Source organism: Harmonia axyridis, chromosome 7 (assembly GCF_914767665.1).
Source record: "Harmonia axyridis chromosome 7, icHarAxyr1.1, whole genome shotgun sequence".
NCBI lineage: Eukaryota > Metazoa > Arthropoda > Insecta > Coleoptera > Coccinellidae > Harmonia > Harmonia axyridis.
This window is the reverse complement of record NC_059507.1, coordinates 32,082,945-32,109,139: the sequence shown is the minus strand read 5'-3', so window position 1 is coordinate 32,109,139 and position 26,195 is coordinate 32,082,945. Positions and strand designations below refer to the sequence as shown.

At 35.2% G+C, this 26,195-nt stretch overlaps 2 protein-coding genes across 5 annotated transcripts in view; both read right to left on the bottom strand.

Moving 5' to 3' along the window:
* The window catches only part of LOC123684759 (teneurin-m), a 446,936-nt gene that overhangs the window by 347,817 nt on the left and 72,924 nt on the right, over positions 1-26,195 (bottom strand). The window lies entirely within an intron of this gene.
* On the bottom strand, positions 20,630-24,282 carry LOC123684760. Its single transcript, XM_045624198.1, has 2 exons — positions 20,856-24,282; positions 20,630-20,772 (listed from the first exon to the last, which is right to left on the bottom strand). The coding sequence occupies exons 1-2, from the start codon at positions 24,187-24,189 to the stop codon at positions 20,663-20,665; spliced, it is 3,444 nt and encodes a 1,147-aa protein (XP_045480154.1). The 5' UTR covers positions 24,190-24,282; the 3' UTR covers positions 20,630-20,662.

The following is a 26,195-nucleotide window of genomic DNA, read 5'->3' as shown; positions in this document are numbered from 1 at the left end:
ATATATACATGAATACTCATATTGCATATTCTCTCACCGATGTTTGTATTTTTGAGCATTTTTCATACATGCTGTTAGTAGGTGCACAACTTAGTTCTCGCTGTTTGTTAATGAGGGTTTCAGGAGTAGGTGCTGGTCGACATATCCAAAACGTCATGTACCAAGCTTAGACATAACATGGTCAACAAGCTGTTTTAACACATTAGTGATTTTGTTATCTGCTGAGTGTTTTTTTTCTTTTTTCATTCGATGAGAACGGCAACCAAAGCGAGAGCTCTGAAAAGTTTAAGGAGATGCTGCTCAAGTGGAGCAACTTCTTGTGATTGGTTTCTTCGCTTCAAAGACGGAGATTTGGATGTTGACTACCGTCCGAGTAAAAGAAGACCAAAAACCTTCGAAGACGCTGAATTGGAGTTTTGCTCGATGAGGATCCATATCAAACCACCAAGCCATTTCCAAAAGATGGATCTATTACAACAACCCAAAGAAAAGAAGGTCATGGGGACTGCCCGTTCATGCTTCTATGTTGTCGCCTCGACCAAATATTCACACTGCAAAGGTTATGATATGTATATGTTGGGACCAAGTCCCATTATGGGCTGAGGGAACTAAGCGAGTCCATAACTGGGAAACGGTATTAACTTCAATTGATGCGATTGAGCAGGACACTACACGAAAAACGACCACAATACGAGCAGAAGCACGATAAAGTGATTCTACAGGTTGACAACGCTCGGCCTACCCCACACGCCATATTCCCCAGATATTTCACCGTCAGATTATTACTTATTCCGGTCGATGGCACATGGTCTGGCTCATCAACAGTTCCACTCGTATGAAGACATCGAAAAATGACTTGATTCGTGCATAGCTTCAAAAGATGAACACTTTATTATTATTATTTATTGAAAAGAAGAAAAGAGGAAAAAGCCTATACATCTCAGGTACAAATAAATTCAAAGAAATACATTGCTAGTGAGCGAGGAGTTCAAAACAATACGATCAAAAAGAAAAGACAGGAAAAAAAACAAACAAATTAACATTGAAAATCACGATAGTGTAAAATGATGATCAAGACGGTTTTTGAAAACGTTTATTGACGGGGCGCATACAACTTCACTAGGCAGTGCGTTCCAAGCGTGGAATACACGATTAGAGAAAAAAAGCTCTCGAACGGTATTCAGCTCTACCAGAAAAATGGGAAAAAGACGTAGCTGTAACAACGAGCAATACTTCATTTGTAACCATTTTTTTTACAATAAAGTTGCACTTCCATAAAAAAAACATCGGGAACTTTTTTGCACTCCTTATATCAGTTGATAAATACTTATTTCTCATGGGTACCTGTTACCTTCCGAAAACCAACTCTATGCGCCATACGAGATATAATAATGAAAATAACGAAAATCATAAGAAGTAAAAGAAATTAATAAACGTGAGTAAAAAAGAAGACATTAAAACAGACAATAACGATATGCGAAAATTACCCTCTGGAATCGAAACAATCCCCTGTTGGAAATCTCGAAACTTCTCCTTGTTTCCAGCCGATATTGCCGTCTGAGTTTCCTTCCCAGACCGTTTTCACTCACTTATCCGGGAAATTTTCTGCAGTTTTCATTGCGCAATCTGGCATGAATTCCAGTTATCTCGTCAAGTTTCCGTGAAGAACAAGCGACATTTCTGAGAGCACCCGGAAGAAAAGTTCCATTTGCGAATGGCTCTGGGATATATTCAATACATAACTAAAAATGCAACAAAAGGGTCCGGCGAGAAAACTGCTGCAAATCCCTTAACTGCTATGCATTTCCAGGAGAGTTCAGCGTTCCGTAGCTCTATCGCCAGGGACGCACTAAGGCTCAATAATAATTTTCACTTGGCTTTATAATTTTTCATTGCTTTTCTGATGACTTTTTTCATTATTACCTACAAATTTATTTGTCTCTTGTATGTTGTTCTTCGTGCAATCAGAAGTTGGTAAGAAAACAGAAGCAAGTTAAACATTGCTCTGGGTCAGAGATCTGAGATTTATTCGTAGTTCTATTGTCTGTACTTTTCATGGTTGATGAAATAAGTATCTATGTATTTGATATTTGTGTTGTTACAAAGAAATGTATCTTTTCTTAATAAGTAAAATAATGATTCCGTTTTAATATATGTTTTTGGTTGAATCGATCAACTTTCATTCTATTAAATTGGGATAATGAAACACCGGATATCTCAATTAATATATTGAATTTGCCTGTACAAGTTATGTGTTTACAAGGTAACAGCTACGAGCGTACTGGTCTATGGTACCTCAATTTCCTGGAGATGTTAATCGTCGCCTTGGATTCTGCATACCAAAGCGCAACCCAGGTCCCTGATTGGTCTTCGTTCTTTGCCCTTCGATCTGACTCCAGGATGACCATATGTAGCTCCAATGTGGCGCCAAGGATGGTCCTTTTCAATTTTAGCCTTCGCTGTACCTGCAGGGGTTGGTTTCTCGACCTAAATGCGTCTTTCTGAATATTCAACTGCCCGTAAAGTTTGTGTGAACTTCACTTGACGCAACAATATATTCATTCCAGTGAATCTATTACTCAGAAAGTTAATATTGAATATATCATTGCAAATGAGTGGTGCTTCTTTATGTCATATACATAACATAACATAACCAAGTTTTTCTCCTCTACGGAGAGTGCCATTTGTCTCCCATACTCCTTTTGGTTCTTCCTTTCAGACAGCTATGGATTTTCGTTTTGTCAACACTTTACTTTCCACTGGTTCCTGGTAAACTCAATGCTCCGCTTCTAACATCTGCCAACGCTTTATTCAAATTTTCTATCGAATATATACGATACATATCTGCGTGACCCAAGGTACTATTTGTATTCTCTTGGCATTTTAAATGTATATCAAGTCACCCCATCCAGGAACCAAATATTCCATTTCATTTGCAAAATTATTAATTTTTACTTATTTTACTTTGAAACTTTGTAATATTGCTAACTGGTATATGAGCTAACTCACGACCAAATTTCTTGAAAATAAAACTCAAAGCACTTTTGCTACAGATCAAAGTTTATGGACCACCAGACGTTGTTTTGTTTTGATTGATTTGATCTTTAATCCAATACGTGAAGCACGTGTTTTAGCTTTGTGGCGCCAAGAAGAGAAGAAAACACTCACATAAGTATAGTCGCTTGCGACAATTAAAGAACAAATTAATGAACTGTTGACAAGCATGGCTCTATATTTAAGATTTATCAAGAAAGGGTAATGCCTAAAAGCGTATCCAAACACCCCAGCGTATTGACTCACCCCAATTGACTGGTACTTTTAAAACGTGTCAAAAATATAGATTTCGATGGTAACAATTAATTCAATGTATTAAGCGAAAGAAGATTCAGGAAAAAATCAACGCTTATTTTTTCAACTTACAGAGTGTCCACATTTCTCACTGATTTGAGTGTATTTTTCTACTTTGTGTTACTCTGTTTTACCCTAGTTTCACATTCATTTTTATTAACCGGTTTGAATAGTACAGTACCTCTAGGTGATCTTCGATGTTGGTTTCCAATCCAATTTGAATGTAAACAAACGGATCTGCCTAATAAGTCTACAGCTGAACAACGCTGCAACGTCTCTCGTTTCTCAGCATCTGGCGAACTTATAATCTTGGCACGTAGTTTGAGCAAATATCTGGATTGGTAGGAAGACACCGTTACGTTAGAAGAGTCTGAATCCGATGAAACATACCTAATGAGCTAGCTCTGCGCCAAGCCCTTGCCTGAGAGAAATTTGCCTGCAAAATCTAGACAGTGGTGCATTGCAGGAAACCTATAAAACGACTGTCAAATTAAATCTCTTTCCGTGGGAGATTGAGATCCTCATCTGATGGAATATTGGATTCGTTTGTTCTTATCGAGATCCGCGTGGATTCGGTTACATTTTTCTGGGAATATCACCGTGGAAAATGTGATATTTTTACGAGGAGTCTCTCTGGTCTTCTGCATGAATTACATTCACCGAAGACAGATGCCATTTTGACACGGAGCTTGCACAAAGAGAATTTACTTTTTTATGATTCCATGAAAGTTCATTTATATTACATGACTCACTAGAATTTATTCCTTTATTCAACGTACCATCTGACGCACGTTGAATTGAAATCAAGGTTTCCATATTCGAAAATTGAGCAGATTTAGGCTGAATCAGTATGAGGATTAAATACAATATTTTCCGAAAGGTATTGATCAAAATCATGTTGGGTCACTTTCTTTTATACATACATATAATGTGAAATCGAGAAGCGACAAAAATACATATAGGTATATTCAGTTGAATAACGAATAAAGAGCACTCAAAAGCTTCCGCTTTTCTATTTCCTTTTCGATATTCTTCTTGAATTTCCTATGATTCTGAGGACGTCATCAACACTACATTTTGCAAGCAGCTTGAAATTGTTATTTTTGATATAAATTCCTAATCTCATCTCAATTATACCTGTTTCCCTAAAATATTATAATATTTTTTATTCCGTTTGAATTTTCTATGGTTCTCATGACGCTATCTATACGAATCTTGTCTGAAGCTTGAAATGGTTATTCTATATATTCACAGAAATTGGCTACATAGTATTATGGAATTTTGAATGTTATCAATGTACAATGAACATTAAAGCCTCATTCTGAATCAATCGCTCATAGATTATTGAGTTTTGAGAAGTGTCAGGAATCTAGCTTGCACACTTATTTAATTTCATAAGACGATTTTCGTAAGTCATATCGAAAGGACATCTGATTTTTCCGAAAAAAATTGAAGAAGCACGTTGCTGAGTAATATTTCAACAAGAAGCATGAATGCTGGTGGCTACACCTGCACGAATGCTTTCTGTTAAAAAAATGTAATTTTCGTAGGTAATTGCACAAGTGCATCAGAATTACCGATAATTTTGCATGACAGCGTGTTGTCATAAAAACTGCATGAGTTTTCGAGGTGTAAAAGGGCAAACTTGAAAACAGTTTGTCAAATGGTGAACTTATGGAACATTTCTTGTAACTTGAATATTTTAGTCTCTTTTGCAAGTTTTTTAATTTTACTACAAACCAGCTGTTCGAGGTTATCCAAAGTCGATGTTTAGTTGTTGTTAAAATGATTAGAGCACGTGTACGCGGAATTTATCGCTAGCTAAGTGAATTTGAAAGAGGTCGAATTATTGGTCTACGGAATGACAGCGCTGTCATTTCGAGAAATCCCTAACCGTAAGAACAGAAATCCAACTACTCCTATGAGATGTTGTCAAGCGTGGTTTGATAATGCCCAAAATCGAAGAAGAGAAGGCACCGGACGTCGAAGGGGCACAAATGAAGTTCAAGATCGACGTCTAAGACTTATGGCCGTTAGAGACCGATTTGCGACTACTCGATCTTTGGTTGATGAGTGGTTAGGAGAAAAAGGCAATCTTGTAGATGTCCGAACGGTTTAAAGCCGGATAAGGTCATTCGGACATTATCGACCCCATCTTGTGTTACCTCTGACGGTTGAGCATCGCCGACAACGATTACTGTGGTGCAGAGAACGTCAACAATGAAATGTGGAATGGCATCAGGTCGTCTTTTCTGATGAATCTTGATTCTCCTTGGATGCACATGATGGCCGAAGATGGGTTAAACAACGTCGGGGAGAAAGACGAGAATCTCAGTTTGATGTTGAGCGTCATGTACACCGAATAGTAAGCGTTATGGTATGGGCTGCTATTGCACAGGCAAGTAGGTCGCCTTTAGTCTATATTCGAGGAACATGACAGTGCTGCTATATCTTCAAGATATAGTGGGGCCATATGTTCTCCCTTACCTTAACCGGCTCGAGAATCCAATAAATCAACAAGATAATGCCCGACCTCATGTTGCCAGAGTGAGATCAAACTTTTTCGAAGCGCCCAATGGGAATCTTTTGCCATGGCCGCCTGGATCCCCCGATCTTTCGCCCATAGATCATGTTTGGGACATCATTGGTGAAAGGCTTGGAAATTTACCCCAGCCCCCACGGACTTTGGCGGCTCTGAGACATGAAGTACAGGTAGCTTGGGATAGTATCCCTCAAGCAGAAATAGACCATCTTACTGCATCAATGCCTAGACGTGTTGGGGGGTGTATAGATAATCACGGTGGAAAAACACATTATTAACATATTTATTGAAAAAAAGTATGTTTTCTCCAAATTCCAATCATTTACTCCTTGCTGTACTATACTATCTATGTGTCACCAAAAAAAAAATTAAAATTCGAACAGGTCTATCTGGGTTTTGCAGTTTTTGTCGCTTAGTATATATTACTCATAGAAAGCTATTTCCATTCGCTAAGCTTCATCAAGAAACACCTTTTATAATTCGCATCGCTAAGCAATTTCTTGAAATGAGCATTCTACCATCACCCGAGAGATTTTTTAATTTTAAAATTCTCTTCAATTCCAAATTACCTAACATGGCGATTTAGAAAAAGTGAGCGTTCCAAAGCATTTTCCTAGACCGCGTCGAATTATTTATAGGTAGGTAGCTTCGGAAACTCTGTCTCATTTCCGTTTTATCAATTATTCATAACGGTACGTGCAGCTAGTCGACGAATTGGAACCCGTACATCAAAATTCAATTTTTCGACCTTGGTTATTTAATTTTTCCATCCGATGCAGCGGAAAACGTAACGAATTCACATATATACACATACACGAAGGAAAACCGGCTCGCGAATCCATAGAAAATTTATCGGCTTTTCCGGATAATGTTTCCGGTAGGAAAACGCGTTATAAGAGGCGTCTGGATCGCAGACATTCACCGAATGGGTTTTCCTCTATTTATAAATATCGGGAAAATTCGATTAATTCGATAACATGCAGTTTACGATGATTCATGCGATGGAATTCCTCGACTCAGCAGAAAATATATTCAATACTTAACGGTAACTAAGAAATACGATATCGATATTTCCAGATAGGAAGTATGTTGCAGGGAAATGGGAGGTTCATTTCTGAAGAACAATTAAACTTTGTGAATAAGATTTAGTAAACTAGAAGGAAATGAAGCTTTAATCCTAAAAGCATTTAACGTCAAATAAAGTTCTCATCCTAATCCATTATAGTTGTGTTTATATAGCAATTTATAATTGTCCTTTTACAGTAGTTATCTGTCTAATACAGTTCTAAATTGGTATTCATTATTTGCCCACTCACTAAGAATTGTAATACTCCGAAGTAATTATCTATTCGATTTGATTTCTTGGAAATTTAATATATTTAAAGCAACTATATTTACATCAAGGTTGAATCTTTGATCTAGTTATTTCGAGAATGATTAGATGTTAACTATCTGAACGTAAAACACATAACTATATAAATGACTTCATTAAGGCTAGATCTTTTGACGAACGATATCTTCATTCGTGAAATTGGTTATAATAATGTTTTAATGAATAGAAGAAAGACAATCAATACTAATATCAAGCTGCCAGTTCAGGCATACCACAGAGCAGCAGATAGATGCTTCAGACTAGCAGACGTGAACATTTTCATCACAATACCTCAAATCACTGATCAATAGTTTGAAAATGAAGAGTTCCCATTATATCACTGCATTCGAGCCATTTTTTAAGAACTGTAGCTTTGAAAGACGGTCTGATGTTGTCATGATTGATGGTTTTTTCACATTGTCGAGTAGGACATATTGCTCGTCGAACTAAAGAATTTCTTCAATAAGCAAAAGTTCATTTTTTCTTGGAAATCCCGTTCAGCAGATTTGAATCTCAACGAACATGTGGGATGTTATGTTAAATAAACTGTCCATATTATAACATCCTCCGCAGACTCTGGCACAATAAGTTGGATTCAACGAAGTGACAACAGCAGATATCGATCTGATAGGTTCTAGCACGTATACAGGAGTGTACTCTCCTAGTTCGCTAATCACAGTGTTATTATTCTCTTGAATTACCTACATATCAAATGGATTTTTGTCGAAAATTATCGTGTTCTAGGAAATTATCCATTGAAAAAATCTGTCTCTACACTGTATACTTAAGATTTTTTTCATTGAACTTGTGTTTTAGGTTATCCTTTCCACGTGGATTATCTTCTTCTTAATTCATGCCATAGGTCTGTAAGTTCCGATCGATAATCTCGTAAAATTCATGTCCGAGAATTTATCCATCTTTTTTGAGGGGTTTGTGTGGCCGTCCATTTCATGCAAAGTCTCTCTACCCTGCTTACAACCATTCTATTTACGTGGTCATTCCATTCTTGTCACCGCTTTCGTCCTCATCTAACCATTTGCTTGATGTGATATTATTTTCATGACGAAGGATTTGAGATAAGTCAGAGCTTCGCTTTATATCTCTCAGAGTGTAGCCTGCTTCGCCTCTGAAGGTTTCCATGGGATGTTTTTTCGTTCTTTGGTTATCTTTTCGTGTTTCTACGTCGTATGTACAGGTAGGTACAGGTCTTATAAATCGTGGTTTTAGCTCATGTACTTGTTATTATTTCATATTACTCGCCTCAGTGCATTATATCAACTATTGTGTTGTCATATATGTGCTTGGTCTTTCATTTGATTGGTGGTGTTCTGACTGTGGCTAAGTTTTACTCCCAGGATCGTACTCTCTCTAGGGGATTGTTTGCAAGTAATAGTTCATTTATTATTATGAGTTCTTTAGCTTTGACTTTAGCGATGTTTTTGTAGTAGATATTTGCGTATTGTATTACAACATATATTATCAAGTCAAGCAATAAACATCTTATGCATAACGGAACATTGGAAATCAGAAGAGGAATTGATGCTATATACTCCACCTGGTTACGTTCTGGTTTCTTCATACTGTAGAGAAAAAGGAAAACATGGTGGATGCGCTATTTTCTTGGAGAAAGGTATGCAGTATTCCCACAGAAAAGATTTTAAGAACCTAAGTGTTATTGGTTGTTTTGAATGCTGTGTCAGTCAAATAATGATTGATTCGGAAAAATATTTGATAATATGTATATACCGCCCAAATTCATACCCTTTAAGTAATGTTGACATTTTTTTTGAAAGGTTTATTTCAGTGCTTGACGGATGTCAGGTGGAAAATGTAAAAGTCATTATTTCCGGTGATTTTAATATAGATTTACTATCCGTATCCAATGATTCAAGGCTTTTTTTTTCAATTTTGGAAACATATAATTTGAAAGTATCTTTATTGCAACCAACGAGAATAACACCAAACTCAGCAACTTGCCTAGATAACGTTATTTCAAATATTGATGGAATCACAACTTTAGTTGAAGGTCATTTATCTGACCACTCTGGACAAATTTTCACATTTTTTCATCAAATTAATGAAGTTAAACCAAAAGAAACTAAAACAAATAGAATATATAATGAGCACAACCATCAGGTTTTTGAGTCGCTTCTATCGGACATAAATTGGTCGAAACTCTATGATATTCCTGTTAATAATATCAATGAAATGTGGAACTTTTTCGGGAACAGGTTTGATGAAACTTTTCAGAGATCATTTCCAGTGCAAACTATTGAAATTAAGAAAAATAAAAAACCGGTACTTACAGCAGAAACTCGATCCATAAAAGAACGTTTGGACTTACTGTTTATATTATCTAGATATAAGCCGGAACTCTTACTTGATTATAGAAATATAAAACGCCAATACGACGCTTCTTTAGTTGAAGACAGGAAAAGATCAAATTCATCTATCATATACAAAGCGGAAAACAAATCTAAAGCAGCATGGAATGTTGTCAGGGAAGCAACAAATACATATAAAAAAACGGAAAATGTATTTCCTACTGTTAATGACAAGGATGATCGTGAACTGTTTCTTTTAGCAAACAGATTTAATGACTTCTTTATTAATATATCAAACCCAAATCATGGATTTAACGCCTGCCCTACCACTGACTGTAATAAACAATCTACAGTATTGAACTCATTTTGTTTGTTCGAAGTCCCAGAGAGTGAGATTTTTTCTGTTGTCAAAATGATGAATAATAAACGCTCTTTTGGATATGATGGTGTTCCGATGACATTGATCAAGCGCCATTTCATACATATAGTGAAGCCAGTTTGTTTTCTGATCAATTCTGCTTTCCGATCCGGCATATTTCCTGACGCTCTGAAGAAATCAATTGTCATGCCTTCCTACAAAAAGAATGACAAAAATGATCTATCTAATTACAGACCAATTAGTCTTATCCCCTCATTCGCTAAAATTTTTGAGAAAATTCTGTCAAATAGGATTCTGAAATTCTTCAGGAAGTTCAATGTTCTCACTACTAAACAACATGGTTTCACTGAAAACAAAAGCACAGACACAGTCATTTTTGAATTTCTCCAATGTATAACACTTTCTCTGGAAAGAGGGGAGATTCCTGCAGGACTATTTGTAGACTTCTCTAAAGCATTCGATTGTGTCGATCATAAAACATTATTATTGAAACTTGAAAGATCTGGTATAAGAGGAATGCCACTTAAACTATTCGAAAGTTACCTCATCAATCGAAAACAGGTAGTTGTATTGCGAAATGGGAAAAGATGTAATATGTCTCAAGAAGGGACAATAGTGAGGGGCGTTCCGCAGGGGACCATATTGGGTCCCATTTTATTCATAGTTTATATAAATGATTTACCTAATATTTTTCAACCACAAGAAGAAAGTCAGCCACTACAGCTCAAACTGACAGCCGAAGAAGTTGTCGATACTTATCTTTATGCTGACGATACCAACATTATAGTATCTTCCAAAGTTATTGAAAGAGTGATGACCAATTTAACAACATCTATGTCTATGATCGAGAACTGGTGTGATGACTGCGGCTTGCGGCTAAACTTGAACAAAACAAGTGTTGTAATATTTTTGAGTAGTCGTTCTAACTTGAAAGTTCCGGACAATATAACTTTTGATAATGGAACAGTTCAGATAGGCTCCCAAACTAAACTACTCGGAGTATATATCGATAAGCATTTGAACTGGTCAGTACATTGTGAAACGCTTACAACCAGATTAAATTCAATTATATATATGATAAGAGCTTTAAGAAACCAAGTGGATCTCAACACATTGAAGATGATATATTTCGCTATTTTTCAATCGATTGTGTCATATGGAATAATTTTTTGGGGGGGCAGTTCTTCTGCGGAGCGTGTTTTCCTCACTCAGAAACTGGCTATAAGAACAATTTTTCACATGAAATTTAGGGAATCTTGCCGTGGAGTATTCAAAGAAAATAATATTCTTACTTTGCCTGGTCTATATATTTATAGAATCTTATTATTTTTTCACAAGAACAAATTATATTTCGAGAGTTGTAAGAATGTAAATTCAACTCGGAGAATATACGAGTATTTTTTTCCACCTCACAAACTGTCAAGTACTGAACATAGTACTTTTTACATGTGCCTTAGACTATTCAACTATCTACCGAGAATACTAAGAAATAAATTCGACTTCAAAATTTTCAAAAAGACACTTTTTTCAATGATTATGGATTGTGAACCCTACTCTATAACAGAGTTCAAGGAATACTGCATATTGAAGTATATTTAGAATTTTGTTGTTTTCTCTTTTTTTTTGAATTAGGAATTATGGACCTGTTTTCTCTTTGTTATTTATAACAATTTTGGAAATAAATGGATGTTATTATTATTATTATTATTATTATTATTCTGCAGCCTTCCGTGCAAGAGTTTCTGCAGGTCATCCTCAATTTTAGCTATAATCATTGAGTGATCTACAGATCATATTTATTTATTTCATTAGAACTGCACATGATGTGATTGATAATTTCGTTCATGATGATATTAAACAATTGAGGGCTTGAACAGTCGCCCCGTCTATTTCCCGATGCTGTTGTAACATCTTTTGTAAATCTTTGGTTTAATAGCATGTGGTTGCTTGTATTGAGGTTGAATTGTTTTATAATGTCCACAATAGTATAGTATATCCAAAGTCAATTGGAGTAAGCCAGAATATTTCGATCAGACAAGGGTTGTCCAAGCTTCCAGAAATTCCTTTGGGGCCAGTGAATTTATTGCATAACAATACTTTCAAATGAAGCCCGGTATTCAGCGGATCCACGGTATCCACTTCAAAGGGACATCTGGCCAAGTGTTTTTATGTACTTTGTAGTTCAAGTGACTTTGGATATTCTTATACCAGCTATTAGGTTCTTTTTCGGAATATTACCAACATATTTTATTTTTACTTTGTCGGAAGCTTTGGTCGAATGAAACACATAATGTAGGTTTGCCATAAGTAGTCTATGTCTTTTTCAATTATCTATTTGACTATGAAGACAGCATGAATGGTCGATCTGTTTAACTTTTAAACAGTTAGTGTTATAAATATAATATTGACATTATTCAGTCTTACTCTATCGAAGGCTTCATTCAGTAAGGCCTATAAACCACATAAATGCTGGCTTATAATCTTAGTGTTCGTTTCAGATGGTGCAAATCTGGACTAGGAGAAAACCAATAAACGCAATTGACTTTCGCCAAATCACCACGGAAGGGCAAGAATCAATCGGCAGCCCCCACTAATAGCCACAATGACCCAGCGGCCTCATCACAGTGACTCATGTATCGCATCCACAACAATGCCGACATCATAATCTCCCACAATCTTACACTTATTTTTATGCAGAAAACGCCCCTCGCCCGTCCGTTGAATAATTCATCGGAAATATGTACCGGATCGTCCGGACCATGAATAAAGAACGGGAAATTGTAATAAACCCCACCAATATCGGCGTCTGCCCCGATTCCCCGCAATTTGCCGGGGTTACGGTCCGCGGCACGGGCGTCTCCCCACCCTGCCTACCGAATGAGTGATGGGGTGACCAACGCCGCGGCGGCGGTGCTTTTGATTAATGACCCCCGGCCTCTTACTTCATTAGTACCGGCGATGATAAACGCGAGACCTTCTAGATAAAGGGAAATAAATAGTCGGGAAATGGAACATATCGAAAATTATCCCGCAGGAAGGTGCGGGCGCCCCTCTCGTCCCTCTGACGGCAAAAACCCAGATAATTTGGAACATTTGTCAGGAATTTAGTTTCGACGTCTCCCCGGGGGGATGTTTTATCTGTTCGATCGGGCGTTTGTCCCTCTCTCGATGTTGGTTGTCTTCTGGAGGATCTGTGTGAGGCGTCATTATATTAATAGGTGTTTTTTTTTCAATGATAATCTTTCGGGATGGTTTGAGCAAGGAAAAATATTCGTAGAACATAATTTGGAATGTAAAGAATCCAAATGTAGACTGAAACAATCGGTGCCTTATAGTTCAATAAAATTTCTGAATTTACCAACTCACCACTTGTAACGGGTGTTTTTTTTCGAGGTATATAATTTTAAGTTGGCATTACTGTTCAAGATGGCGACCGATTTAACAGCTGTCAAGCGATTCATTTTCAGTTTGGTTTGGTTTCATCATGAATAGACTCACGCCTGAACAACGCTTGCATATAGTGCAACTTTATTTCGAAAATAATGGTTCTGTGCGGAATACGTATCGCGCACTACGTCCATTTTATTTTGTTTAGCGATGTAGCGCACTTCTGGTTGAATGGCTACGTCAACAAACAAACCTGCCGCATTTGGATTGAAGCTAATCCTCGAGTGTATGTCGAAATACCGTTACATCCAGAGAAACTGACTGTTTGGTGCGCTTTATGGGCTGGCGGAATCATTGGTCCGTACTTCTTCAAAAACGATGATGGCCAGAACAGTCAATGGTGATCGGTATAGAGCCATGATTACTAACTTTTTTATTCCTGAATTGAACAACCATGATGTCCAGGAGCTGTGGTTCCAACAAGACGGCGCAACATGTCACAGCGCTCGTACCACAATCGATTCATTGAAAGACACGTTTGGTGACCGCCTAATTTCACGTTTTGGACCTGTGAATTGGCCTCCAAGATCTTGTGATTTAACACCGCTAGACTACTTTCTGTGGCGCTATGTAAAGTCATTGGCCTATGCGGATAAGCCACAAACCCTTGACCATTTGGAAAACAACATTCGCTGTGTTATTGCCGACATACGGTCACAAATTTCGGAAAAAGTCATCGAAAATTGGACGTCCAGATTGGACTACATCCGAGCCGGCCGTGGCGGGCATATGCCAGAAATCATATTCAAAATGTAATGCCACAAGATTATCTTGCGGATAAATAAAATTCATGTCAATCGAATAATCCATCGTTGTTTTATTGCAATTTAAAGTTCTATAGCTCTAAAAAAAACACTCTTTATATCGACTTCACAAAAATTGCAATTGAGGTACTTCAAATTACCTAAACGTAACAGCTATTCTAGTAAGGACTCACATAGAAAGCAATTGCATGAGGTAGTCATAGATGTTTATCTTGGTATTCTGATGAACTAAATATACAAATTGTCATTCACAATTGAAATAACAATTTTCATGAAATAAAATGGTGATAATAAGGAAATTCGAAGATGTGGATGGAATTTTGTGTTCCGAGAATATTTAAAACATCAAGGAAAAGCTATATTCTGAAAATTATTTCCATCGATACATCCATTTAAGAGATTTAGAAAAACTTACATTTTTTCATCGACTTTCAACAGCCGGTGTTTTTTAGCCGAGCCGAATCGGAAAAAATGGTAAGAGAAAGAAGTTTTCTTTCAACCTCAGGAATCTTCACTCAATCAATGTGATTTATTTCACCAAATTTAGTACAGTAATTTTCAAGAAATACTGTCAATTAAACCAATGGTTTATGCCTGACAGTAACATTTATAGTATTTGTACAAATCAAAGACTCACCCTGTAAAGGTTTGTAGAAGATGCCTCAGAAGAAAGTTCAGCAATAAAACCGCTCTTGGGACCCTTGTTGCTATGGAGTGTTTCTCGGGAGCGGATCTCGTGTTGTGCTTACGCGAATTTGACCAAAATCGTTATTCGGTTAGTATGCCGCGAAGAAATTCCTTCGATGTTCGAGGTTTTTCATCACTCAAATTATGCTACAAACAATAATTTCATTCGGAAATTAGTGAAAACGTTTGGGAGGACTGTTTCAACCATAGAATAACCAGAACCCGGGCTCCCAAGGTTAGGGAACATAAAACGGGTTAATCGGTCTGTTCGTGATGATCCCAAACGTCCATTAGGAGGCGTGCGAGTGCAATGAAAGTGTATATATCATCGCTACACCGAATCTTGCACAATTATGTAAAGCTGCACAACTATAAAATTCAATTCGTACAAGAATTATAACCCCAAGATGTCATCTAGAGACCTAATTAATCTTCAAGCGAGGTGACATTCATTTTGGGCCCGCAAAATTATTCTTCATTTGAAATTTATGATTTCTTCGCACACATTCTAATGAGAAGCTCAATGAACTCGAAAGGAGTTTGTCGTTTTGCTGAGATTAAATGATTTTCACTGCAAATCATTTCGTTATATTCGAATACAGGAAACATATCGTCCTTGTTTCAAACGACATGAATAGAATAACAACACATATACGTTTCTCGAAAATGTAACCGTATGATGCTATTAAATACATATACTACTTATACCTTGACAGTTGTACATTTCTATTCAAGTACTTGCCACTTTGTTTACGCATTGTATCATCCCCAGATCCCGTATTCTCTTATTTTCATAAAATATAAATATCTTGCTTGAGTCATATTGAAACAAAAATCATTCAAGATACCAAAACAACGGCAATGATGAAGTATTATATTGTGATATAATATTGGAGTTCTTCCAAAATATTGTTCATGACATCCTCAAAAGATTTGGCGAACAAATATATGCCATTCAACTTCATATATTCTAACATAAACGTGGAAGCTGAATGTAGACGATATGAGCTTTATCAACGAAAGTTGTAGATCTATTTCGGTGATCGGAAATAAGTGGATGAACCGGAATTTCTAAAAATAATTTTGAATTAGTTGCCCGATGAGAATAACATTTCGAGCGTAAATTACCTCATTATAAATGAGAACTTATTTTCAATTCACGGACACTACTGATAGAATCAAACCTTTATTATTTTCGACAGAGGAAAACATTTGGCGTTGTTGATTGTGTAAGTTATTATCAATCTTGCGTTAGCTCTATTCTCACCAAGTTACATTTGGCATAAGAGATTCACGGCTTGGCTTGATTTTCAAGCTACTTGGCTTGACTTGAAATCAAGTCAAGTTCAAGTCGAGTAATAGTTTCTCAATCTCGCGTCAAGCTCAAGTAATATCAGGTAAAACAAAAAATATCTAGAATCAGGTGAAGTCAAGCTCAAGTATGTAATTTTTCATGAGCTTGATTTTCAAGTCAAGTAGTTAGTTGAACTGTCAAGCTACTTGACTTGATGAATCTCTATTTGGAATAATTGATCCTTTATTCGATATGTATTTTATGTATTATTGAAATTGCAAACCACACTTGAGATGCACGGATAAAATGGAACACTTCCAACAAACTAAATTAGAAATATCTCTTGAAATTCAAGTTTATAATGGATAGTGTCAACCCAATTTTTTTTTCAAGCGATAGAATGAAATCGAATGAAAGTTAATATTAAGATGGGTAATTTTCCAATCACGAACATAATTCTTTTATATTCAATAAACAACTATGCAAAATATTGCAAAATATCGAATAAATAATGTCCAATCAGGGAAGCGATATGATATACAAATGCATGAATAGCATCCTATATAATAAACGGTGTTAACATCAAATTGATCGAAAATTGACCATGTGATAACGTACACAAAAGAGTGTATTATTTGAATGAATTATTTTCCATAGAATATGTTAAATACCACTAATTTCAGCCCCTTTTCAAAACGGATATAAAGGGTTCATTATGTTTCCTGAACTGGTTTTCACACATGGAATATGATAGATGAACTGGCAGCCGATAGATAATTTCACGGCTGACGTTTTTGGCTGGTCATCGAGATACAGAATTTCATGGTATATAATGAAAAGAATGGAAGAGACGCAAATATTCACATTAATTATTAGTTAAAAGGCGTTTTTTCATTATATCGATGAGACCCAAGAGTCTGTGGCGACAAAAAGCAATTAGAAATAATATCTGTGTCTAGTCGAATTTGTCGTCGAACTACTAAATATACATTTACCTGCATTAGTGTAACAATTGTCTTTCTCATTTATAAGGTTCTCAGAAAGATACAATAGAAAATTTATTTCCTTTCCCCTAATTAGTATGCAGGTACCATGATACCATTGCGCAGGCATGCAACTTAGAGAATAAGAAAAGGAAGAAGAAATTCACGGTGTACAATATGATTTTTTTGTTTGTAACCTAGGTATAAAACGAAAAAATGGAAGTTTCAGTAGAGTTAGTAGAGTGATCACGGATATTCCCAAGTGCTGCACCACAATAAAGTTCTCGTCTGTCGTCCATCAGTGTTTCAATAACCCTCACGAAAACGCGATACCCCAAAAGTCTTTGAATTAATAATTGTTTTTAAGGTTACTATAATGTTTCATTTTGAAAAATTGTTCACTCCTTAACTTCGTCACTGTGATACATATGCTCTGTTGAAAATGACACAAAATCTAGAGTCGCCTCAGTATCTTTTTTTGTCGACGATTTTTTCAACTCCTTTTTTTTATATTTTATATGAGTGATTTTTAAGAAAATGGTTTATTTTTAAGAAATCTACCACCTTTGAAACACCCTCTATATTGAATTATGTTTGTAGTAGTGTAGCCAGAGTAATGAATTAATTTGGTGGAACAGACCCTATGATTTTAAACGTATATTTTTATGCAACAACATTATTTTTCATTGAGCAAATTTGACTAAGTTCCCAAATTAGTTTGGTACAAAAAGACCCTGCTTTCAGTCTAATACTGTCAATATCGAATAGATTACTGATAAATTTAGAGATTTATATGGAGGAGGGTTGATTCAGATATTTATAACTTTGCGAGAATCTTGCACGACAAAAAAGAAACATCTGTATTAGCTTTCCATCAACATCAACTGAGACAGAAAATCCATTCAGAATAAAACCGTTAGAATTCAACGTCGGAAACCCTACTTGTTTCACTTCTGAATTCGTAATTATTAATTCAATTAATAACTATCAAGTGCTAACCTCGTAAAGAGTCACGCCTTTTGAGTTTCCTCACGCTTACAGCAAATTGCCTCGTTTTGTTTACAACCAAATGATGTCATAAATAATTAGAATTAACGATTGGCCTCATGATGTGATCTGAGTAACCGATGTGATGTTCACGTCAGTATAAACAGTGCTTCCGTTCGAAGTGAAGACAAATTTGAGCAGTATAGAGAACGATAAATAGTTTCGTTTTTTAGAGGCAACTATGTATGAATTGACCGATTCGATAGTTGAAAGATTATAGGAGATACTGTTTTATTTTGAATAAAATCGAGGCTGAATATTCAGAAGTTTTTTCAGGTCACAAAAACTCATTTTCTCTGAATGAAACATGCGCATTTAAGCAATATACACAAATTTTCAAAAAAACTTCCAGCGCAGCTGATCTATTTGGAGAAATTCAAAATTACGTGTTGCGGTTATTGGATTTGTGGTTGTCAAATTCACTTCGCTTGTTCAAATGCAAAATATCCAAAAAAGCAATTGTGAGCTTTTGTAACACTTCTGTTCTAATCCAATTTGTTTCTGAGTATAAAAATGCAGTTTCTTTGTAAAAAGTACAGTGAATTTCGCAACGTGATGTTCTTGAGGACAAATTCTCAGTGTTGGACTTCAGAATAAAATATTATCAGGTATATATATTTTCAAAAGATACCCAGAAAAGAAAGAACATAACTTATTTATTTAGCCATTTGATTGGTGAAACCATAACATTATCCAAAAATATGAAAAACTGCGGAAGTTATTTATTATATTCAATAAGCCACAAATTCAAAGGCCAAGAATAATAAACTATGAAACAGAAGCAATAAATCTGATACTTAGTTAATAGAGCCTTCAACCGAGTTTGGAACGAAGCACTAGCCTAAAATATGAAGATTAAGAATAATGGGAACCAACCTGAAAGACAGGAACTTCGATATAGATAAAGCAGTATCTACCAATAGACAAGCAGAAACAATAGGAATGACCCAAGGCTCAGTCTTACGACCTCTACTCAACTACATAAATACATATAACACCCAAAAAAATACAAAATATCTGTTGGTTCTATTAGCAGATGAGGAGCTGCCAGCTGCCAGACATCGATGAACAGAAGTCATATACAAAAGAGCGCAAGAAGCAGCAGAAGATGTAGATGAATGGTTCATTAAAAAAAGATAAATAATTACATGGAAGAACCATATAAAAAACGCGGAGGATAAAACAAATGGAGCAAAGATCAGACTTTACCCACTTATAGAAAAAAAGGTTCAAAATTCTTCTAGCTCCTAGGTCTTATCTTAATGCAAACTGGCTTCGATTTGCGATTTTATACCAGTTTTAATCAATATATGTATAATTTAATGTGCCTTTTCATAACGTTATCTGATTTTATAATATCGAAAATCGCAAAAACGATATTGATAGTAAATTTCCACATAAAATATTGTTTCAACTCTTATTCTATATGTAAATCATAATATTAATGATCTCAAATCTTTAGGATCACTAAACTGAAATGGCTCATATATAAAATTAAAGGGAGCAACAAATACAAACAAGCAAACGAAAGCATCGTATCATCCCGATTTTTTTTTTGGAATAAAGTTTATATGAACTTCCATCCTACATATTTAATTGGAGTACCAATGTAGGTTTTCTATTAGTCCAAGAGCCCGTGAGTGCCAGACCTTCGGATTTTCATAAAAGCTGAAAATTTTTCTATGTGTGTCCCTAGTACAGGTAAGAATGATCCCCACCCATGAAGCTGAGGCAGCGGTGGCTTTGGCAGGTAACAGGTAACAAAGGTGTATAAAATTCCATCTCAAATTTATCATAAAATAAAACTTAATTTTTTTATATTTGATTCATAATAATATCAAAACTCGCGTTGCTCATTGCCAGACAGTTAGTATGGTTGCAACCCTCTGCCGGACACCCTTAAACTATTATAATTTATAATTATACTTACGTTATATTATAAAATCTCAATTTTATATATAATTTTTTGGGGGCCTATTAATCTATGTTTACATGATAGCCGGACAGTTTCGACGGTTCTATCATCTTGCTAGACGCATTCAAAGTGAGCAGTAGTTCGGGGAGCAAGGAACGTATACAGTAACTAGTGCGAGTGAGACAGAGTGCTTGGTCTATTGCGGTCCTTCACTGCGCATCCACTGTTATCAAGTTCAAATTGTGCAGCTTATTTTTTTCTTAGTCAAGAAATTTCATTAAATAAATTTTTACAGTTTGAATAACAAATATTTAAAACAGTACTCAGTAAAATTGTTCTAATACAACTCCAATCATATCGAAACTCTAATAATTTTATTTATATTATTTTTCATTTTTACGAAGTTTATTATTTTCAATTCTATCAAAATTGTAAAGCCAATGAATTAAATGAATGAAATTAAATAAAGTAAATCAAATTTTATTGTTTATTATATCAAAGGGCAAATTTTTTTTAAAATAAAAAAGTTACAGAAAAATATATTTATTTTAATAAAATCTTTAAACATTTTCATCATTTTCATCGTCGTCGTCAATACATCCATATTCCTCGTCACTATTATTCCATTCTGTGGATTGATCGTCTTCAATATCGCCTTCTTCATTGTTTTCTGCAATAGTAAAAAAACCAAGTTAATTTAATTACAAATAGTCCAAAATTAATGTATAATAATTTAACATAATTATCAAATACCTGGAACTGTTTTTAGAGATTCGCTGACATAAGTCGGTAATTGATCTCCTTCAAACCATTTAAAATAGTAGTGGTCATTTTCCAGTATCCAACCATTATTTACTGGTTTATATGCTGTTGGCTTTTGTAAGTGAGCGTTGTTCCATATGCTACATATGTAATTCGCTCGCAAAAATTGCTGCCATAGCTCACTTTTGCAAGGTGGTAAACAGCTAGCATCGAAATTTTGCAACTTTTTTCGATTAAAAGCTTCGTTCACATCAGATACTGTATACGAATTAATAAACATTTGTAGCCTAGCAGCATCAACATCATTGATATCATTCATATTGTATAGATAGCATACAAAACTTTGAATTATATCGAAGATTAATACTTGTTCATTGTTATTTTCGATGATTTTGCTGTCACCAAACTTCATGAATGCTTGTTGAAACTCTACATATTTTTTTAACAATTTAAACGGTTTTAATTTTGCTTTTCTGTAAAATGCAGGATTGTAATCACATCCTGTGAAAGCGTGTAGTCCAGGTAAACTTCTGCAAATAGATTCTCCTAATTTGGCGTGTATATTAGTTAGGTCCACATATCTTAAATTATTTCCAGCTCCTGTAAGCATCCAAACATGTGATCCATCATTAAGACGATGCATGTGACTTAGCATTATAGCAGCAACATCGGTGTCAACAGTTCGAATCACAATGTTTGCTTCATGGTTAATTTTACACGCGTGGTACACTATTTTGGTGTCTGCTTCTTCATGCTCTGGGCAAGACAATTCCTCATTTACACCTGACATCACTTTTTTGGCCTCATTAACAGTAAACGAATGACATTTTCTGAAATTTATATGTATCATTTTATTGCCAATAAACGGCGCCATTTCGTCAGAAGCCCAGTGTAAAATAAAAAAATCAACTAGAGCTTCTTTAAAATTAGAATTTTTTAATTCTTTGACAAAGTCACTAGGACGGACTTGTTCAGGACCAGCAATAGTATACTCCAATTGTGCAGATTCAAATCGCAGAGAACGTTCGTATCCTTTTATCGATGGGGTAAAATACTGGTCGAAAACGACATCAATTCTTGACGCTTTTAATTGAGTTACCATCTGCAACATTTTTTTAGAAATGTCTCCGAATTTTCTAGGAACATTTTTCATTGTATGTAACAAAAAAAAACCGTCAATTATTAGAATATCAATTTGAGATGGCTGTTCATGCTCGGCCTCTTTCTCTAAACATTTCATCAAAGCAGATTTATCGGTCTTGCAAACGGTCCCATCCAAATGACACATTGACAACGGTACTGAAGTAATCGGGTAGGATAAGATTTTTGAAATGTCAATGCTGTAATCCATTGAGATTCCCAGCATACGTCCAAATAAATCCCTTTGAATTTTAACTTCTTGAATTTGTCCACCGACTTTAATTTTTTTTTTTTCATAATCTTTAGAAAAATTATTAATAGATTTTTTTTTAATAGCTTTTTCAAATCGCGTAATATCAGATTGGCATTCAGAAATGAATGTTTTTCGAAGGCTATCGCCGTTAGCTTCTAAATTTAATAGAAATTCTTCTACTGGCAGTGATGCGGACTTTCCTGATGAAATATTTACTAATTGGTCTTTGGGAACTTCTAAACTGAAAGGATTGATAAATTGATCGAAAGTTGCGACAAATTGTTGTAATTGTTTGGCGTTTTTCCTGATATTATGGGGATTCAAATCTGCTGAAATATCTTGATGTTTTTGTAGTCCAAGTTCAAGATAAACTTGACTTATAATTGTAGATCTCACATCATGGTTTCGAGCCCACCGTTGTCGCGCCGAAATTGAGTTAGTGAAGTGTGTAACACCTGTCAGCCTTCTTGCAGCTTCTGCATTTATAGTTTGCTCTAGAACCAGGTCAATAGGTTGTCTTGAAAATGGCTTGGTAGTTCTTTTAATTCCAAAACAGCCTTTTAGGAATCCTTCATACAAATCAGGATGAGTTTTGTCAACTTGCAGTAGATTATCATAATATTTGACGCTCCACCTAGCATAGTTTTGTTGATTCAATATAAAAAAAATGCTTGTAATTTTAGGTAACACTGATTTAAAGAGTTGAAAATTTCCAGCACGAATACTTCGAGACAAGTCCAAGTAATGATGTATAAGATTTATATAAATTAGATAAAATTGTGACGTTTTACCATGCTCCCCGTTAAGGGTTTGTTGTTTGTAGATACCGTAGTTATTTATCAGCTCTTTAAGGCCATCATTTTCAATTTCAAACAAAGAAATTTTGCAATTTTGGAGTCTTTTAACTTCATCTATTATATCCTCAGTTAAGGTAATGTTATCATTTTGTAAAAATGATTTAAAATGTAGTATTTCTAGTCCTAATGCTACTAAAGGATGCAATCTTTTGCAGCGATTAAAGTGTTTTCCCTCTAAAAACCCATTAACTGAACCGTTTGCCAGCAAATTACTCTCAACCATTACAGTAGTCAACCCACAATCATTAATTACTTTACCGATAGCTTTGAAGTAAGCCATCATTATATGAAATGGTCCTAAATGAATGAATAAATTATCAAATGTTGGTTTTTCTGTAGCTTGTATTTGTAACGCTACTTTAGCTATAGCTAGATCGTAGGTTACCTGTATGTAGGGTTGCTGTAAATCTTCAGCTATTTTTTGGCTTTGTTTCATAGTTTCTAATACGATTGGTGTACTGGTTGGAGATGCATTTATCGGCGTCAAGTAAGATATATGTTGTTGTGGACTATCCTGATCATCAATCTGACTATTGAAACCAACCCACATAGGTACATCAGGTAATTCTAAAGCGTGACTAATCATCCATATGTTGTCAATTTCCGTGTTTATTTGAGAGTCTATACATTCTATATCATCGACTGATAATTGTAACTCACTTGTCATTTTGGGTTTCTTAGGGTATGGCATTTCATCTATATTTATTTCATCAAATGTTCTTCTTCTTCTTTTTTTATTCGGCGAAGTATTTTCACTTGAAACTTCGGACATTTCAGGCTCGTCAGTTGTATCTGCATCGATATTTTGGTATATTATTCCGACTGTGTCGTGTAAAGTATCCTTACCACTAGAAGTTTCAACAAAACGATCAAAATTATCGTATGCCACACCAGTAAAAAGCTCTGGTTTTTTTTTTATTTTTTCTGGACATAAGCTAGACTTTTTCATTGATGTAAATGTAGTTTCAGTTTCTAATTCTTCAACGCCTTGATAACTAATACAGTGTCCATATCTGTTTATAATGTCAATTATTTTTCTGCTGCTTGTTAAGCTTTTTAGAGTCATACCTAACATGATATGCTTTGACGTTTTAACTCGACCATCATGAACTCCGAAAATAACATCTTGACAATAAGAACGAACTAGACGAGAACATTTTTGGCCAGTCTTTCGTTTTTGGTTACATCCACCAAGAAGGGTAGAATAAAAGTCTGATAATTCTTCTGGTATTGAAACTTCTCCGGATATTAAATGCTGTGATGTTATATTTTTTGTTGATAATTTTTTTTTTTCTATTTGGAGTATTATTTTTCTCAGAATCAATGCAGATTTTTGTAAAATGTTTTCTTGTTGTAAATTATCCAGTACTGAATCATCGATGGCTTCTAGATATTTTGGAGCTAGTATTTTTTTATTACGAACAGTAAAGAATTTTATATCCTTAGAGAATACTTTTAAAATTTTTTCTTCAAGGTGGTGTGCTGTGAAAGTAGCTGTCATTTGAATAGAATTTTCTTGAAAAATTTTTTCTAATAAATCGATATATGATTCATGTAAATACACTAATAAAAAACACCGCCCTTTTTTAATCACATCTTCTTTAATGATTGTACTAATTTCGTTAAAAACTGTTTGATGATACTCCCGGTGATAATGCCACTCCGTTTTGCTAGGCGTTGCTTTTAATGAAGATAACTTATTATTAAAATCAACTCGGCATTCAGTATGATAATAGATTTTTGAGCCAGAAAAATTATCCAATTTATTAGAAAAATCTGTAAACTCTTCATGACTTTCAATATTAGGTTTGACACTATCTTTAAATTGCTGAACATCAGCTGCATGAAGCAGAATCATTCTCGATCGCACTTTTTTCTTCTTTTTATTACAAAATATACAAACAACTTCATTATCATTTTTACCAGCAATATTATCAGTCGAAATATTAACATCTTGAGTTACAAAATTATTATCAATAACTTCTGGTTCGAAAACGTCAGCAATATCTCGAAGAGTTGCAGATTGTAGACCTATTGATTCACAAATTGGAGCTGGCTGAGATGTCGTGGGAGATTCTGAGGGTACAGACTGTAAATGAGATTCATTTTCAGATGTCGAAGGTTGTGTTTCTGTGGACTGGGATAGTAAAATTAGTTGAGATGAAGATTCTGTTGACGAAGATTGTAGATCAGGTAGTTCGGAACTCAAATCTCGTATCGACGACAAGGTTGAAGATGAGTTGCTTGTAATTACACAACTCTCTTGTTTTTTTCCTTTTTGTTTTTCAGCACTTAATGGTTGAGAGGTGAAATATTTTTTCATAAGACCTGTAAATACCTTGTAACATACTCTGTGATAACCACTCTCGGTGTATTCACTAGGTAAAGTAATGTCTCTGTATTTTAGCTTATGTATTTTTCGTAATTTAAGAATAGTCTGGCATTTTTTTAAAGTTTCTTCAGAAAATAATATTATGTGTTCATCACTTTTCTTACAAACAAAGCAAACTATTTTTTCGTCACTCATGATAGCACTTTATTACAACTGATCACATTTATTTTATAAACTGCACAGAAAAATAATACATTTATTATGAGCATAGCCGTTCACCAGATAGTTACAATAAACAACAGCTGATGCGCAGTAAAGGGCCGCAATAGACCAAGCGCTCTGTCTCACTCGCACTAGTTACTGTATACGCTCCTTGCTCCCCGAACTAATGCTCACTTTGAATGCGTCTAGCAAGATGATAGAACCGTCGAAACTGTCCGGCTATCATGTAAACATAGATTAATAGGCCCCCAAAAAATTATATATAAAATTGAGATTTTATAATATAACGTAAGTATAATTATAAATTATAATAGTTTAAGGGTGTCCGGCAGAGGGTTGCAACCATACTAACTGTCTGGCAATGAGCGACGCGAGTTTTGATATTATTATGAATCAAATATAAAAAAATTAAGTTTTATTTTATGATAAATTTGAGATGGAATTTTATACACCTTTGTTACCTGTTACCTGCCAAAGCCACCGCTGCCTCAGCTTCATGGGTGGGGATCATTCTTACCTGTACTAGG